The sequence below is a fragment of the Callospermophilus lateralis genome, chromosome 12 (assembly GCF_048772815.1).
Source record: "Callospermophilus lateralis isolate mCalLat2 chromosome 12, mCalLat2.hap1, whole genome shotgun sequence".
Classification (NCBI taxonomy): domain Eukaryota; kingdom Metazoa; phylum Chordata; class Mammalia; order Rodentia; family Sciuridae; genus Callospermophilus; species Callospermophilus lateralis.
The window spans coordinates 81,837,408-81,857,337 of NC_135316.1; the positions used below are offsets into that span (position 1 = coordinate 81,837,408).

General features: G+C 30.8%; 1 protein-coding gene across 4 annotated transcripts in view; it reads right to left on the minus strand.

Moving 5' to 3' along the window:
- The window catches only part of Nbea (neurobeachin), a 622,915-nt gene that overhangs the window by 369,469 nt on the left and 233,516 nt on the right, over positions 1–19,930 (minus strand). For all 4 annotated transcript variants that reach the window (XM_076872612.1, XM_076872611.1, XM_076872614.1 and 1 more), the window contains 3 exons: positions 17,143–17,581; positions 5,782–5,936; positions 3,458–3,584 (listed from right to left, as the gene is read on the minus strand). In XM_076872612.1, coding sequence (XP_076728727.1) covers positions 3,458–3,584; positions 5,782–5,936; positions 17,143–17,581 — 721 coding nt within the window. The remainder of the gene's footprint in view (positions 1–3,457; positions 3,585–5,781; positions 5,937–17,142; positions 17,582–19,930) is intronic.

The window sequence follows — 19,930 nt, forward strand, 5'->3', positions numbered from 1 at the left end:
GAAGAACATATTAATTTTTACATAAAAAAAACTATTTGTTTTTTAAAAAATAGCAGACCCATAAACACATGGAAAAAATACCCTAACTGATCATTAGGAAATTGAAAATAAAACCAAACGATAGATATATGATTCTGTAGCCATTATAAAATTAAAATAAAAAGGACCAACAACATCAAGTATTAAGTAGAATGTGGAAAACAGATCTTTTAACATATTGCTGATAGGAAACAATGATAAAACTGGTTTTTGCAAGAAAGCTCATCAATTTCCCATAAATTTAAGCATGCATTTACTATTCAAGTAGCAATTTTATTCTTGGTTGTTTACCCAGCAGAAGTAAAAATATTATGTCCATGACAAATTTGTGTACTAAAATGACCATAAAATTAATATTTTTTCAAACTAGTAAACACTTGGTGTCTATCAATAGGACAGACACATATAATAAACTCAGCACTGAAAACAAAGAGAACCCTCACAAAGATATGGGTAAAAAAAATATTGAACTAAGTAAAAGACAAAAACAAAATAATCTTAATATATGACTTCATTTACATGAACCTTGAAAATGAAATCTAAGTTGCAAAGCTTTTTTTTTTTTTTTTTTAAGTGTCTGCCTGGGCAAGGATTAGGCTGAATTGCAAATGGGTCACAAGGGAACTTTCTGGGGTATGATAGATATGTTCTACATCTTGTGATGGGTTTTATGGGTACATAAACTGATTATGACTAATTAAAATGTGTATCGTACTTTTTATTGAGTTTAAGCAACATAAACAAATGATCTCAATAAAATTGATCTGAAAACTAACTTGAAGAAAAAACAAACTAATACAAAACATTAAATTCCTGAGAATATGTTAAGTGAGAAACATAAGATTTTCATACAGTAAACCAAAAATCATTATTTGGATAAGTTTAAAAAACTATAAAGATATGAAACACCATTTGACCTAGCCATCCCTCTCCTTGGTCTATACCCCAAAGACTTAAAAACAGCCTACTACAGGACACAGCAACATCAATGTTTATAGCAGCACAATTCACAATAACTAAACTGTGGAGCCAACCTAGATGCCCTTCAGTGTATAAATGTATTAAAAAAAAATGTGGCATATATACACAATGGAATTTTTCTCAGCAAAAAAAGAGAACAAAATCATGGCACCTGCAGATAAATGGGGGATAATTGGAGAAGACAATATTAAGTGAAGTTAGCCAACCCCCACCAAACAAATGCTGAATGTTTTCTCTGATATAAAGAGGCTGATTCATAGTGGGGTTGGGAGGGGGAGCATGGGAGGAATAGATGAATTCTAGATATGGCAGAGGGATGGGAGGGAAAAGAGGGGGCAGGGGATTAGCAAGGATGGTGGAATGTGTGATGGACCTCATTATTCGAAATACATGTATGAAGACACAAATTGGTGTCAATGTACTTTATATACAAACAGAGAAATGAAAAATTGTGTTGTATACATGTAATAAAAACTGTAATGCATCCTGCTGTCATTTATTTTTTTAAAAAAATCAATAAATAAAAGATATGAAGGAATATATGGTACTCATAATTTGGAAATCAAAATAGTGAAATGAATCTATAGATACAATATAATCCTAGTTATAAAAAAACCTAAAGATTCCTTTATTATAAAAATTGTGAAGCATCAAGAATAGCTTAGACTCTCTTGAGGATAAAGAACAAGGTAGAAGACAACTTAACCCATATTGTTCTAATTATGGCAGCATAGTAGAAGAATGAACAAATAAACAGATGGAACAGAACTGACTGTAAAACCATAATAAAGAATGTATGGACAATGATTTGTGATGGAAGTGACAGAGTATAGGGCAAAGAAGAGTCTTTCAAATAAAACATCTCTATTACCCCTACCTTACTATAGTCATAAATTCAATTCTAAGTGGTTTATAATAAAGTATCCAGAGATAAAGTAGGGAAAATATAAATAAAGATGCCTTATACAATATAATTAACAACTTCTATTGATCAAAGTGGAGTACAATAAGAAATGATAATAAAAACCGCAGAATGACAGAAAATATATGCATGACAAATAATCATTAAAGGGCTCCTATCCAAAGTGTATAAAGAATTTTTCACAATTAATAAGAAAAAGACAATCCAATTATTACAAAGTGATAGACACTTCAACACACAATTACGAAAAAAGAAAGCCAAACCACCAATAAATGCATTTTAAAAATGCACCAATTGCATTACTAATGAGGAAAATGAAAATTAAAACTATAAGAAAATGTCACTATGTTTACACAAATGTCTAAAATGAAAAAGTGACAACTTGAAGTCCTAATAAAAATACAAAGCAATTTAAATTCCCATATTCTGCTGCTGAGTTAGTAAATTTGTATAATCACTTTGGGAAATCATTTAGCATTATCCAGTAAAACAGAATATATACAAACATTATTAATCAGCATATGGGTTGGTTTTTACTCAACCCATATGCATGTTAACATAGTGTATAACCAATAATAGTTCATCCATAATAATTACAAGCTGCACTGTTTATCTATAGAGCAGAATTGTTTGTAATAGCTAAAGATGGTGAAGCCCATAAATATATTATCAATAAAATGAATTAAGAAACTGCTGTACACATATATACACACAGGAACAGAAATGGAATAAGAATGAACCAACTATTGCTGTATGCAATATGGATGAACCTCATGTACATAATACTGAAGAACAAAAAAACAGAGAGAAAAGAATAATTACAGTGTACTGATACCATAGGATTAAAATTTTGAAAAGGACCCAGAACAGTGACTAGGAAAAGGACCCAGAACAGTGACTAGGTGGGAGATACTGGAGTTCTTGTTATATGTTATTTCTCAATTTGGATGATGGTGATATGAGTGTGCTCCTTCTCACAGAGTTATATTCTGTGTTATACTTCTAAAGAGAACTTGAATACATATATATGTGTACATGCATGTATGAATGTATGCACAATTTAACTCCATGAATGAGGGGCAATCCATTCTAAGAAAGTTATTTAATGACAACAAATAAGATTGCTTTTTTTATTTGAATCACAATGATACATATTATGAACAATTTGACAGAATTATTTTTAAAATATTTATTTAAAAATCTTATCAACAAAGATACTCAGTTTTGTCCTGTTACAATTTGCACATTTTTAATCTTTATTGTAAACAATAATGTGTTATCCATCAAATGATAAAATCAATAATGTTTTAAAAATCAGACAGTTATCTGTTTATACTCTGAAATAGAAGATCTTTTAAAACTAACCAAAAATATCAAAATGATATAATTATGAAATATAAAAATGCATAATTAACCTTAACTCCCAAGAAATCTTACACATATATGTATGTATTCCCTATCATTCACTTTTTTTTTTAAGGGAGAGAGAAATAGGTGAAAACCAAATATACACACCTCATGTTTTCAGCTGAATCTTCTGGCATTGGAGCAACAGTTTGCACAGCTGGGAGGTTTTTGCTGGTAGCACCATTCACAAAACTAGAAGAGGAGGAAGAGGAGGAGGACCCTGAATCCACGGCACCTGTTCCCAAAATAATAATTTTTAGTCTTAAATAAAAATTTATTTAATAAAATAATTTGATAATATTATTACTATTGATTTTCAAATAATTATTCATGTAAATTCAAAACAGAATTTCACAAATGAGAACCATTTGACCATTAGTGTACTAATAAATTTATTATGGTTTTAAACAACAGCTATTGCATTAAATAAAATCCAGTAGATTCACTTATGGTAAGCTAAAAAAAACTACATATTACAAATGGGGTATAAATAAAAGACAACAACAAATGAAAAAGATTCTAGATAAATGAGGCTGATAAAACAATGCAAATTTAAATGTGAAATTCTATCTATTTTTATTGCTATGTTAAAATATTTTTAGTTTTTACCATCTAAGACATAAATTACAAATTTGTGGCTCTGCAGAATCAAATGCTCACTTTGATAAATGCTTGCAGAAGAAGGTCTATATTTTGTACCTGATTTTGGAACAATGAGTTCTTCTCAAATATGAAGATACCATTTTAGAAGAGATTTTTCCATAATACCACATATGAGTAATAGCAGTGGAGTTGAGGGACATCTAGTGTCCCTAAATATTATCATGTCTTATAATAATTCCCACAAAACTGAGTCATTTATTGGGATTTCTACTATAATATTTATAAAGCTCCTAAATGTGGATATGTAAATTGATCAGTGTGCCTAGTTTAGATGTTAGCTCACAGTTCATATATAATAATAATTCTAAAAAAGAAGTTTATTGCTTAATTTATTCTTCATTTTGACCTTATATACTTTATAATATCACTTCCTGCTATCATTATTTTCTAAATCTATTATTCTTGAAATATACTTTAAAAGAAAAGATTTCATGACTTTTGATTAGATTAAATAAGAAAGAGGTGATTTAAATTTTCATTTACCAAAGTCTTAAGGACTTTATTCAATGAAAGTACTGCATGTAGATTATTTATCTACTACATTGGCATATTTTTAAAATAGCACTTTCATAGCATATATTTTAGTAAAACCAAGTTTTATTCCTACTTGTAGAAAACCAAACAAGTATAAAGAATAAGACTGTAATACTGAAAAGACTTTAATATCTTCAGACAAGCCAGATATAATTATTTATAATATAGATAAGCCAAAGAGATTATATTCTTTAACACAATGCCATTTATGTTTAGTTGCTAATATAATAAATGATATATGTCTAATATAGTACACGTTCTACTTACTACAACCCCATAAGTGTGTTGTTCATGATATGTCAGACTCAGGTGATATGATAAACAAGATAGATACAGAAAGCACAAAGAAGAGCTATGAAATTAATAAAAATGGGAAGAATCTAAGTAATGATAATAAATGGAAAAGTTCAAGGCTATACAGTTTGGAGAAGAGAAGACTACTATAGTCAGGGAAGAAAAGTCAGGGATCATCTTGCGTTGTTTAAATACCTAAAATGGAATCACAAAGATTTGGGTAAGGATTTATTTAGCTAATAATAAACAGGAACATTTCTGGAAATTTACAAAAAAAAAGAGATATTTTTAGGCAGGCTTTTAAAATTTATAAAGATTTGGAAGTTTTAGTACCTACATTCACTAGGAAATTATTGGACAATGGATACAATTGTAATCTAAGTATAAAAATTAGTTCAGAGTCAATCAAGGTTTCTTATTCACATGCACTTTTCACATGTTGAGGCTCTTGCATATCATCAAGGTTCTTAGGAGAGCTCTGTCTTTCCTTAGGGGATTTAGCAAAGTATGTATTAGGATTCAATAAGTAAATGTCACCAAATCCATGTTTTTATACTAATATTTTGATCGTACTTTGATATTCTTGATATAATTTATTAATTTTTATATATTAAACTTCAGTTTTTTAATGATGTTTTGCTTTTGCTCCCCAAATACCTTTTTAGCAATCTGATTTCACTCTGAAAGTAAAGAGCATCATGTTTTGAGGAAACTCAAAACAAAACCCAATACTGTCTCCTAAAATGACCACTAAAAATTGCACCCTAGAATCAGAGACAAGTTCTGAAAAGTTGCAACACAACATATAACCTTCTTAAGATTAAGGTAATCTTAAATGCTCAGGGTATCTTTTCATTTTAAGGTCCAATAAGAAAAAAAATGAAGATATAGAAAACAGAAAGAAAATGATGAGGTATCACAAAAATATATAAGGACAATACCTGTTGTATTAATCATACTTTTTGGTGTAGCTCCAGTAGCGGCAAATATGTTAGAGGTACTGCCTGTTGGCAGCCCACTTCCTGCAGTGGTGGCTCCCACAGTAGTTACAGCTAAACTACCTGGAGGTGGCTTCTTTACAGGTACCACAACACTCCTGCAAAGAAAGAAATGATAAGAAATAACAAATATGAGGCTTAAGATGAATTAAAATCCTGCTATGTATGGCAGATACATAATGTTGAGTTTCACCTCTTTGCCTCCTTCCCAAGTTTTCTCCCTTCCTTTCTCTGTATATCAACCACCACATACATTTTTGTCTCTTTCTCTTTTTTCTCATCTTCTTTTTTCTTTCTTTTTTTTGGGGGGCGGGTATGGGGTATTGAACTCAAGGGCACTCAACCACTGAGCCACATCCCCAGCCCTATTTTCTATTTTATTTAGAACAGAGTCTCACTGAGTTGCTTAGTGCCTTGCTTTCACTGAGCCTGGTTTTAAACTTGCGATGCCCCTGCCTCAGCCTCCCAAGCCGCTGGGATTAACTGATGTGTGCCACTGTGTCTGGCTCTCCATCTTCTTCTAATTTACAATTTTTTAAACTCGTGAACCCAACTTCATTATTGAAAAGTATTTGGGCATAAAGGAAATAATGTAAAATATATTGACTAGTAAAATTTATTTGACAAACATTAATGTAGAATCTGGACTTAATGAACCTTTCTTAAAATGAAAAGTGTCTGTAATCATGAGTCAGAAAATGTTGGGAAATATTTTTTCCAGTTGGCAAATTTTACATATGCATAGAGAATTTTTGACAAAATATACATAGAATATTAATTTTACCCACATCATATTCTAACTGTATAATATTCATAAATGCAAGAACAAAGAAACATTTGACAGTCAACTTTTAAATTTTCCTCATAATAAAACTAAAAATTATTTGAAAATTAAGACATGACATCTAAGGCAATAATGAGGTTATCTTTTATTTTTCTGAACACAATTGAGTTATTTTTCCTATTCAGAATATTACAGTGAAATAGAATTGAAATGATACAACAGATATTTGGGTAAAGATCTATTTAGTCTTTGAGCCTTGATTTTTTGAATATTGAAGTTTGATATTTTGCTTTTTTTAGCATTTTAAGTGAATTTAATTTAAAAATTTCTGAACTTTATGTTGATTAAATGATAAATGTGGATAAGTCAATTTAAAGCTATGAACAACAAAATTTTTCAAATATAAATATCTGTATTTCCTTGCAGTGAAGTTTCGCCATTCTGAAGTTCTACAGTACATAAACTTCATTTCACAAATATTGTCCAAGCATTATTAAATAATCATTGAATTTATTTACCTAGAAATTAGATACATGAGATATTTTAAGTTCAAATATAATACTTGAGAACAGATGACTTACACAAAAATACTCAACCTGAAGTATGATTTTTTAAAAAAAAATATTTATTTTTTAGTTATAGGTGGATACAATATCTTTATTTTATTTTATGAGGTGCTAAGTATTGAACTCAGTGCCTCACTCATGTTAGGCAAGCACTCAACCTCTGAGCCACAACCTCAGCCCTGAATTATGATTTTTAATTGCATCTATATTTTATTATTTTTCATGAAAAAGTTTCATTTAAAGGAAACTATATCATTGGCCCACTCTCAAATAATAATAGAATTATTTATTTGGTACCAGGGATTGAACCCAGGGGTGCTTAAATACTGAGCCAAATCCCTAGCAATTTTTAATTTTTTATTTTGAGACAGGGTCTTGCTAAGTTACTTAGGGCTCACTAAGCTGCTGCTGGTTTTGAACTTGTAATCCTCCTGCCTCAGCCTGCAAAGCTGCTGGGATTACAGGCATGTGCCACCAGGCCTGGCTAAATTTCTTGAACTTCCTTAATACAAAAGGAATTATTCAAAGAAACAATTTTGTTAAAATTTCTTCAATGACTATTTTCATACTAAAAATATAAATTTGTCATAATTATTATTCATAATTTTATGAGTATTTTAAATATTTTTGTAACCATGGTATTATAATCTTAAATAATTTTACTCATGCCAAAATTTTTTCTCCATCAACTCCTTCAGAATACTTTCTTCTTTTCTCCTTATGGATGATGAGATCAAATTATTTAGACTCAATCCTGAACCTTCACAAGCATATATTATGCTTTCAATCCCCACACTGGTCAGTTCTTACTTATGCCTTCATTTGTTTCACTGAGAGGCAGTGTGACATTGTGGAAGCCAATAGAAGATATGAAATTAGAAGGCCAAGGTTTGAAAAATGGATGACTCTCAAGCTGCATAATTTCAGTTTCTCACTGTAAAACTGGCAAAACCAAGGCATTTTACTTTATACATAAATGGGAATATTAAATAAGATTGTATCCAAAGGTACTTTGTAAACTTAAGTTCCTAATAAATGATAATAATGTCTAAACTGAAATAATTATCTGTCTATAGGATCCAGGGTAGCTAGTTACAATGATCTATATTAAGGATCAGTAGAAAAGGAAAAAGGTATGCTAGCAGTTTTGGTTTATCATCAAAATTCTCTCAAAGCTTCTAAGTAATGTGAGATGTACTATCTTACTGGCTTTCTAGTAAAAAAACCAAAATCATTGGTTCTTAATTTGAAAAGAATTAATTAGTAAAATAATAACCACTTCTCTACTCACAATTTCTTATGAATAAAGAAATATACATTATTGATGGTGCTATAAATTTGTAGATAGTAGAAAAACTATTATCGAAGATTCCTAAATAACAGATCATTATTAATCAATAGTACCTTATCCAGTATACAAGCTATGAGAAAGAAGTAACATTAAGAAAAAATAAATCACATAATGAGAGAAAAGTGTGACTCTCCAAATTCTGTAATGGTAGCTTATCAATGAAATGAAAAAACACCAAATACCTGCCTCCAACAAAAAGTATCTGAATTTGGGGCTGGGGATGTGGCTCAAGCGATAGCGTGCTCGCCTCAGCACCACATAAAAATAAAATAAAGATGTTGTGTCTACCAAAAACTAAAAAATAACTATTAAAAAATTCTCTCTCTTTAAAAAAAAAGTATCTGAATTATACAGCCAAAGCCTCTAGACATTTCTCTTAATAGCAAGCTTATTAGGATTTGGCAGTATACATACACACACACACACACACACACACACACACACACACACACACACATATATGAATAGTAACTCAAAACCCAACCTTTAGTGACTTATAGACCCAAGTTAGAATTCTACCTCTAACAAGGCCTTACTGTGTTGTGTTAGGCACATAAATCTAAGGTCCATTTTCTTCTCTGTTCAAATGGTTTGTACTGTATAAATTCTACTTTTATAATGCTAAAAGGAGATATGCATATAAAGTACTTAGCCAACCACTCAGAATATTATACATGGTCATTATTCTTATTCTTATTATTACTATGGCCCCCAATGTATTGATATAGTCTGAGTCTACATAAGCACAGTACTCAAATGGAAAAGAAGCAATAATCATAGAATACATGGCTGTCATCACATATTACAAACAAAATCCTATGAGAAGTTTTAGGTGTCATGTTTTTTAGAATAATGAAAAACAGCCATGAGACCATAAGGGAACAGTCAGGATGACAGTATATAAGGAAAAGACATCTTGTGAGGGAAGCTGAAAAGACTAGAAAATTACAGTAAAAATGAGAAAAAATTTAGCAACCTTCAAAAATTTGAAGGTATGTGGATAAAAAACCAAGGTGAAACTTCCATATACCTCAAAATGCCAAATAAGGATGAACAGGAGGAAAAAGTATCTCATAACATTTATGGACTTCAATTTCCAAAAACTCATTGTTCAGATGGCTGTCATGATCACATGAGAAAAGTCTGGCTGAGAGAAATGAGAAAGTGGATCTGATTGGTTTTTCAGATTTTTTTCCTGAATTTACAATTTTATGAATTTGTCGGGATAAATTCCCCTTTGACTGATATGGCCAAATGTTTATCTATAATTAGAGGATTACACATTCTTGTCCTTGGTGTCATTTTTTTTTTTTACCAACATTACCCATTACTACTCCCTAACACCTCAAAATATCCTCTGTCCTTAGCAATCTATTTTATACTTTGAAAGTTAACAGTATTAATGTGTTGATAACAAATTATTCATCTTTCAGATTAGCATTCAGTATTTCCAATTACTTATATAAGAAAAATAAAGATTTTCAACTCTGAGAAAATCTCAGTTATTCAATATTTGCCCCTGATTATTATTCCACCTACACAAAGATAGTCTTATTGAAGAGTCTAAATACTCATTGCAGGTACTCATTTAGGACACATAAATGCACTAACACATATACAAATTTGGAAGGCACTTACTTTTTGTATGGTGAACATGTAACTTTTATATGAATTTCAAATAATGCGGCCACTGAAAAGGTAAGAACCACTGAACTAAACTATTTAAATATTCTGCTTTTCTTACAGATGTGCTCTTCATACTGATGGATACCTATAAATCCTCTACATTACAAACAACCACAACTGAATTTTTTTGATATCAAGAATATTTTTTCTATCCCTTCCCACATAATTTCAAACCTCTATTCTACACCTTTAAAACTGCAAACTACAAAACAGTAAGTAATTATTTGATTCTATAGATTATCTCTACACCATAAGGTTGTAAAGGTTATCATTAAAATAGTGCGAGTCAGGAAATATATCAATGTAATTCACTTCTATAAAATTTTTCACAGAATGATTATGTTTTTAATACATTGAGTAATACATCATGCATATCATTCTTCCATCACTGAATTTATTCCATTTCCAACTAGGGATTTGAGGTATGATCTTCTTCTTTAATTCACTGACTCATTTAATAAATCTTTGTGTGAGTGTGATATGTGAGGGCCTGTTCTAATTTCTGGAGGCACAGTCAAGTATAGAACAACATTCCTCCCCTCACGGAATCACATTCCAATAGGAAGAGCCATAAACTAGAAATATATAAAAGAGTAAACACAATATATCAGTTGGTAAATGCTCAAATAAAACAAAAGTATGGACAGGGATAAGGAATATTATTGAAAGGGTAGTTCAGAGAAGACTGAGGAAAAAAGTGGCATCTGAGAAGACTAAAGGGGTGAAGAAACAAGCCATGATGATATCTAGAGAAGGATTTTTCATACAGAGGAAACAGCAAAATGGCTTGTGTTACTAGAAGACTGAGCAACACAGAGAGTATAAACGATAAGTAAGAAGGGCTCAAATCACAGGACACTGAAATACACTGTATTACTCAGCATGGAATCAGAAGCCATTAAGTACTTACAAATGAAGAGGGATCTGACCATGGCTTATAAAAGTCTCATTCTGGCTACTATGAGGATAGACTTTAAGCAGGAACGAGGGTGGAACTGAGGGGCCTATTAGCAGAATACTATAATAATATAAGAAAGGTGAATACTATAATAATTTAAGGAAGAGAAGTCTGTGCGATCAGAATGACAAATGGAAACTGGTGAAAAGTGCATCAAATTTTGGCTATATTAAGCCAACACAACAAGATTTGCAGGACAGGATGTGCATATGAGATAAGTCCAAGACAATGCAAAAAAAAAAAAATCTTTTCATTAAGGTCCTAGAAGGGTTAAAGTGTTAATTGCCATTAAGATAGAAAAGACTATGGTTGGATCACAATACTATTAAGTTATTAATCTTCAAATAATGATTATGAATAAGAGATAGACAAGTCTCTAGTTTAGGAGAGAAGTTTAGAATGAGATATAATTATGGAAACAATCAGCATGTAGAATGCTATTTAATGTTGGGAAGCAGATAAGATTGCCTAAGAAATATACAGAAGTGGACCAAAGACAGAGTCTTGGACGAGGAGGGGTCCATTAAAAACTTCTGTAAATTTTGTAAAAGCAAGAATACTACTTTATATGTGTCTTCATAGTTTTTCCTGAGTATAAAATGAAATACAGAAGAAAGGGCTTCTAAACTAGGGACTCATTAAGGAAAATGAACTTTGTAATTATTTCTGGTTCCATATAATAATCCCTGTCTTATTTCTGCACTATTCCTCTTTTCTGTAACACTTATTCAGAACCAATAGATTAAGTGATACAATCACACTAACAAGTTTAGGAAATTCAAAGAAAAATAAGATATGGCCACACCTGGGCGATACCAGAATGGAATATACAAACAAAGCAAATGTGTACTATATTTTAAAAATTGCCAGATTCAAGTTATGCCCATAACTTTCAGGAACAGATGATGTGTATTATCAAGGAACAATGACCTGAATCAAAAAAAAGATTGCTAGGAATTGCCAAGTGAAGAAAAATGTGTAAAAAAGTCTCATGGTAAATCTTAGTTAGGCAAAGAGATTCAAAACAACATAACAGGTTGAAGGAGCTACACATAAATCCTTATGACTAGGGGAAGGTGGAGACTTTCTGTTCCAAACTACTATGTTCTTCCTCTATTATGTAAATAATAAGACATTATTTCAGAATCTTTATCGGTATTATATCTAAGAAAATGTCAGCATACACACAGAAGATCAATTTGGGATGAATGTAGGACAACTGGAGATAGACAAGAGTTTCAAGACAGAAGGAATCCACCTGAGAGGTGCTCAACACCTAAGGTAAAGTGAAAGCTTTTGGAATGGAGATATAATACCTTTTTCTGAGATTACAGTCTTTTAATCAAACTAAAAAATAATCGTTAAAAACTATAAGGCTATTTCATTTATTGTAGGATTTTATAATGTAGGTAATTTGGGGGTCTGATGCTTTTATTGCTCTGATGTTTTCATCTAGTATGCTTATCTACTTTCCAAAATATTTTAGAATACCAACAGGAAAAGGATATTTAAGAAATAATTGAGTATTTTATTAAAGCACCTACTTAAAAAGAGATTTTTATACAGCTCATTGAACTGTTTATGTTAATGCCAGGAAAGACAAAAACAACATTGGGGAAATCAGGATACAGCCATGCTCAGTCAAAATTGCATCTCCTGGCAACCGGCCTTCCAATACACACCCAGGACACTCAGTAAAATAAAAGCAGAGATTAATTACAGTAAATAGAAATTGAAAATTTGAATTGTAAAAGTTGACAGATTTATAATCAATTTGACTTACATTAACTACTTCATCTTTTAAGTAATATAATCAAATACCTTTTTCAAAAAATAGAAAACAATATGAACAGAAAGTAAAGTCCTCAGAATTGTACTTACAAAATTCGAAGGTTAAATAAATCAATGTAATAAGGGCTTTTCAACTCTACTACACATTTCTTTATTATTTTCCCTGAATTTTCATTCGTAGTCCTAAAACCAACGTTAAAAATCAATGAAACCATAAAGAAAATATTTACCCTACTCATATTTTTTAGAACTCTGTAATTTGCTATGTAAACAATAAAATGAGATTATTAAGCTTTCCTAGTAGAAACAAAACTTTCGATTTTTTTCTTTGCCACACAGTAAAAGAAATTTGGAAATACTGTTCAAAACTGCATTTCTCTATACATATTATTCTTCCTCACTACAGAAGAATACTAGAGGATTCTAGCATTTTACATTTCATATATACTTGTTACACTTTATAAATATATATACTTACTGTAATCAAAGGCACATAACACAAATGATTAGAGAAAATAAAAGGAATCATCACTTCCTACATATGTAAATGAGAACATTTACATAATCTTTCACATGTAATTGGATGAACTGTCTAATCCTAAAAGAAAAAAGTTTATTAAGTATAAATGTTTCAAAATTTGATGTTGCAATTTGCTTACTAAAAAAAAAAAAAAATTCAAAACACAGAAATTCATTAATGTTTCATCCTGAATGGGGAGAACCACCCATGTATAATGTAAATTAACAGAATTCAAATTACATCAGTTGATTTAAGAACTTATTTCCAAACTTACAGTCCATAATAAGTATAATACATACATTTTTATCATGTCTGCTATAGAATTAATAAATAATTGGTCAACAAAAGTAAAACCACAGATGATTCCTACTGGGATAACATATTATTAGGAAACATGACTTAGTCACAAAAAAAAAATCAAGCAACTGAATGTATATCTATTTTTAAGCTAAGGATAAAAATGAAAAATGCTTCACTGGTAGGGTAAGACCCATGATAATTGTGTTTAAAACAGGTAGCAATCTGGACTTTCATTCTAAAACCTGTCATCTTGGTTCCTATTTTCCAAGGAATTCAATCTGATGTTAAAAGACATGTCATAACTTGGATTTCAGACTTTAGTGCTTCAGAAATATGTTTATATTCCTCATAAAGTAATTATGGCTATCTTAAGACAGAAAAGGCAAATGGCAGAAATACACGGGAAATATAATTGAAAAATGCAGTGGTCCAGAAGCACTTGTGGGATGATGTCTCTGAAAAGCTGCTCAAAGCTTCAGAGTTTGAAGTTAAATTTTTGATGTTGTCACTCTCAATCTATTGAATGGCTGACAGACAATCAAACCCGTCTGGCTGGCTGGCAGCTCATTTTGCTGGCAGGTGGCAAACAATTAGACACACCAATTTGTGCCTCCTGATGACATTAAAGCATGAAACTAAGTTGTATGCAGGGCCTAGTGATTTGTGTGAAAGCATTTCAAAAATAATACTCTTTGCCGTGGCAACTCATTTCAGACTGCCACCTCCCATTATGGCTTTGAGCAGTGAAGACGACAGACTTGAGTTACGTGCAGTGCAAGGCCGCTTCTGTTCAATCCGTCATCAGTGCCCCCTGAGACCTCAATCCCCTCCTTTCATCAATATCACCTAATCATTTACATTTGATAGTACTTGGGCTACTGCATATATTAACTACAATGGAGACTCTTTTCCTAAAAAGAATTGAAATATGCTTTGTGCTCTTCAATTTCATTTCTACTTATGCAATTTAGAATAATGATTCCATTCCCATTGCACTTTGCACAAATGCTACCATGAACAAATGGAGAGGTTTATTTTTTTAAAGCAATATTCTCAAAAGTATAATAAATTTTGAGTAGCTAAGAACATTGGCACTCAGGTGATTAAGTTTTACAGAAAAAAAAATTCTTAATAATAATCCAAAGTAAAACAAAAATATTTTACTTAGCCTTTATTCCACTGAATTCTCTTATATAAATCACAATAATTCTTTGTATTTATCAGTTTGCATTTTAACAAAATTTTAAGTATATAATTTAAGACGGGACACAAAAATTAATAACCCTGTATTAAATTATTGAAACTTTTATTTCTAGATATAGACTTATAGATATTCACAACTACATACACTTAAAGACATATACTTAAACAAACTCAGAAACAAGACACACAAATAGATCCTAGAAACATAAACCACATATGTGAAATAGGGGACATCAATGTGAAATGGACTAAGGAACATTCACTATATGAATGAACATATGAATATAATATTAACACAAAAAAATAAAAATAAGAGGAACTATTTGCTGATATTTTATAGTCTCACCATTTTTCACATTTTAAAAACTTTGACAGAACACATTTTGTCTTGTCAATGACAATTATTTGCAAACATTCTATTTCCTGTAAGTTCATTGAAAATAAAGTTATTTTATTCATATTTATAACCAAGATGGAAATTAATGTCATATAGATTTACAAAAAAAAGTTTCAAGAGATAGATGTTAAAGAGTTCACAGGCAGAGTTTAAATCACATTTGTATATGAAAAGGATAACTCAACCTATCTTAATGGTTTTATTGCTACACCTAAACCCCCCTAATATAAAAACTGTTTCTCATTAGAAAAAAGAATTTTGGCTACTGAAGAGAAAAAATATTGAATACATGTTTTATTTGTTTGTTTGTTAGTTTTTAGTTGTTGATGGACCTGTATTTTATATTTTTATGTGGTGCTGAGGATCGAACCCAGTGCCTCACACATGCTAGGCAAGCGCTCTAGCCCAGCCCTACATGTTTTATTTGACTATATATTTGACATTCTAGTTTGATATCCTAAGAAACATTTGATTTCTTCACTCAATCTTGTCTCTCTAAAAATAAAAACACCTGCATGGCAATCACCACAAAAACACATGAATTTTGGTATAAATTTTGGTATAAAAAGCATTTCAAACATCAATAATGATATAATTCAGATAGTAAACCAACACATTCTTAAGTTTATACATTGATATATAAACATAATTTGCAACATATATGAATCCCAGTGGCCAAATTTAAATACTACTGGTAGTAATAGTTGACTACCTAAAATATTTTCTTGATGGTACACATTTTTAAATAGTTAGATATAGTATATGTGCAGATTCTTTAGTTCCAAAATATTTATTACACTGCTTTAAACTCGCTTTTGTTTCTAGAATGGGGGATTGAACACTGGCATTTTACCACTGAGCTATAGCCCAGCACCCCTACCCCTTGTTTTTAAATTTTAAGATAATGTCTCACTAAGTTGCTTAGGACCTTGCTAAGTTTCTGAGACTGGCCTGGAACTTGTGATTCTCTTGCCTCAGCCCCCCAAGCCACTGGGATAACAGACATGCACCACAGAACCAGACTTGAACTATCTTTTTATTGCATAAATAGTGCAACAGAAAAAAGAACTCATTATTTCTAACAAATTCTTTTAGTGATTAAATATTTAAACACAGATATATGGGTCACACTATAAATGGTTTAGATATTTAAATGCCAAAATGCCTTTCAAGAATATTTATTTGTCAAATATATGCCACAAGATATGGCTTTTTTGCTGATACTAAAAATCTTAAACGGAAGATTATTTCAAATGATTTTTACTTTTTTAACATAATTCCAATTAAAATTTGAATTTGAATTTTATACTTAGAGCAAGCTATTAATATCCAAGAATTATTATAGAATGTTATAATATTATAATGGAAATTAATGTCATTTAGATTTACATACTAGGTCTTAGAGATATTTTGCCTATTCTCTGTCCTACTTTATACATAAAACAAGTCCAAAGAGAAAAATGACTTCTCCATTGTGCCAAGGTCCCTTGATGATGGATTGTAACCAAAATCTGGAGTTTTCTATTTCAGATTCAATGTAATATTTACCACATCATTTTGAAAATCTTTTTCTGAATCCATTAAAATGTCCTATGAGATGCATCAGCTTGGTCTATCTCTTTGATATTTTTTGTAATGGGAATCTACATTAATACAGTTTTTGAGGCCCTTCTACATAAAACTCAATTAATAGAGTCTAATTTTCCTTCTACAAATAGAGCACTGTGAAAAAGAAATTCAATACCTACCTGTCAAAGGAATGAAACTGCATAGGAAGAATTGTTTGCGCTTCTCTCTTTAATGCTGGGTCTGGGTAGGGGATAGGTTCAGGGCCACATTCTGCAATTTCAACAGGGGCAGCCACAAGACTTTTCAAAATTTCCTTGACATTGATCCCTTTGGTCTGACTAATGCTAGATATGGATGGTGCAGGCTTCAACATTTCATTGGGATTTTCAGTTAAGCTCTCTTGTGATTTCTTCACCTCTGATGACAAAGTGGATAAGAGTTCACTCATGGCATCTGGGCCTGTAGTAGTCTCTAATTCCGCCCCATTCAGGATGCTAGTCACTTGCTCCTCTCCAATTCCTGAATCTGTATGAGGAATTGAACTTTCTAGCTGAATATCTTCACCAGGCGTTGGTGTTTCTTTTTCCTTTATAGTGTCTGGAAATGCAGCAGGTGTTTCTGTAATGAAAGAATTTAATTTTATAAGTTTTATTAATAAAAACTTTGTGTTATTAATAAAATGTTCTTGCAGTGGAATAAAAAAATAAAATGTGAGAAACAAAAAATTTGCACAATCATGATTGTGCATAATAACACAACTCTGTTACAAGACATCATCCATATACACTTTTTTTTTTTTGCTCAGCAAACATCAAAACGATCCTGTTTCTTTAAAAAATCATCTGCAATTTTAAAACTAATGCCTTTAACAGTATCAGGAAACTGTTCTTATAATTTACAGAAGCACCTCATTAATAATTATTATATGAATTTCCCCTTTAATTTTCATTGTCAGGTATCAATTATATATAACTTTTTTTTATTTTTTATTGGTTGTTCAAAATATTACAAAGCTCTTGACATATCATATTTCATATATTAGATTCAAGTGGATTATGAACTCCCATTTTTACCCCAAATACAGATTGCAGAATCACATCGGTTACACATCCACATTTTTACATAATGCCCTATTAGTAACTGTTGTATTCTGCTACCTTTCCTGTAACTTTTAAAAATATGAAGTAATTTTATACCTGCTTTGGTACTTCAATAACCAATAACAAAATGTCTAAAATACTTAAACTAGTTAAACATATTATTTTAAAATTACATATAATACATAAAATTCTTAAAAATTTGTAAAATGTGAATTAGTTCAAAACTAAATTAATTATAGAATAAATGCTCAAGAATGTAGTCTGTATGTGCCTTTATGATCATCTTCTTTGTGAATAAATATAAACTTCAATTTGCAAAAAAAAAAAAATAGGAAACATATGTATATGTCTATATCGATATGAAATGCACATGTTCCTAATTAAAATCGATGAAAAATATATCAAAAATGTCAAATTCTAGGGCTGGGACTGGGGCTATAGCTCAGTGGTAGAGAGCTTGCCTACCACAATGGAGGCACTGGGCTTGATCCTCAGCACCTCACACACAAGAACGAACAAACAAATAAAGTTAAAAAAGGGTCAAATTCCTATCAAATCTAATTATATAAAAGTTAATATGGTGAAGTTCTTCACATAACAAAATGTTAGCAAAATCTACCTTAAAAATTATATAATCTGGGGCTGGGGATGTGGCTCAAGTGGTAGCATGCTCGCCTGGCATGCGCGCGGCGCTGGGTTCGATCCTCAGCACCACATATCAACAACGATGTTGTGTCTGTCAAAAACTTAAAAAAATAAATAAATATTAAAAAATTCTCTCTCTCTCTTCCTCTCTCTCTCTCTTTAAAGAAAAAATCATATAATCTAGGCTCTCGTGGTAGAGCACTTGCCTAGCATATGTGAGGGTTTGGGTTGGATTCTCAACACCACACACAAATAAATTAATTAATACATCAACAATATAAAAAATATGAATATATGTAAATGTAACAGTGTTTAACGCAGTCATTTTGAAAAACAAAATAAGGATATTGCTAAGAGAAAATATATAAATTATTTGCATTTCCTATATAATGTAGATAATCATTATATGTTAACTATTTGTATTTCCTAGTATTTAAGTATATCCTTTGTTAAATAAGAAAGGCAGACTAATTTATAAGATCTCTTCATTGTTGGGAGGCATAAAAACATGTTGAAGGTTTTGTACCCACATATTAAGGGACTGAAAATAATGTGCTGGGATTTCCTAGTAACACTCCCAAATCTTTGGCCCTGTCACTTAAGACAATTTTGTTAATCTCTTGAATGCATATTAATAGCATAACATTCAAATTTACTGAACATGTAAATTTATTACTTTTTCCAGATGAATTTCAGAATAAATTTGCCAAGTTTCAAAAGCTAGAAGAATTTTATTCTCCCGTTCTATTATCCTGTTCTATTGATCTGAGTGATATAGATAGTTTGATATATAATAAAACAAACTCTTCATTTTATTTAATCTACCAAATGCCCAATACTCATTTCAATTGATTAAAAAAATACATCTCTCATAATAAAATGCTATGTTGCAGCTTTTCTTATATTTATTAAACAGGTTTTAGTTTGGTTTGCTTGTTAATTTGATCAATGGAAATAAAAAAAGGTTAATGTGGGAAATACAGTAATAATATTCAAATACTGAATGATCAATGTGAAGAACAGAGTAGATGTACTCTTTATTGTTTCCAAGATTAAAAATTAAAATCACTGCAATAAAGTGTTAAAGGCAATTTCAACAACAGTTGGAAAAGTACTACAGAAGAAAACAGGTAAGAGGTAAAAATAATAAATATAACTCAAAAGAATATGCCACTGAGAAAAGAGGATAAATAGGAGGAATGTTCAGGAGAAAAAATAAATT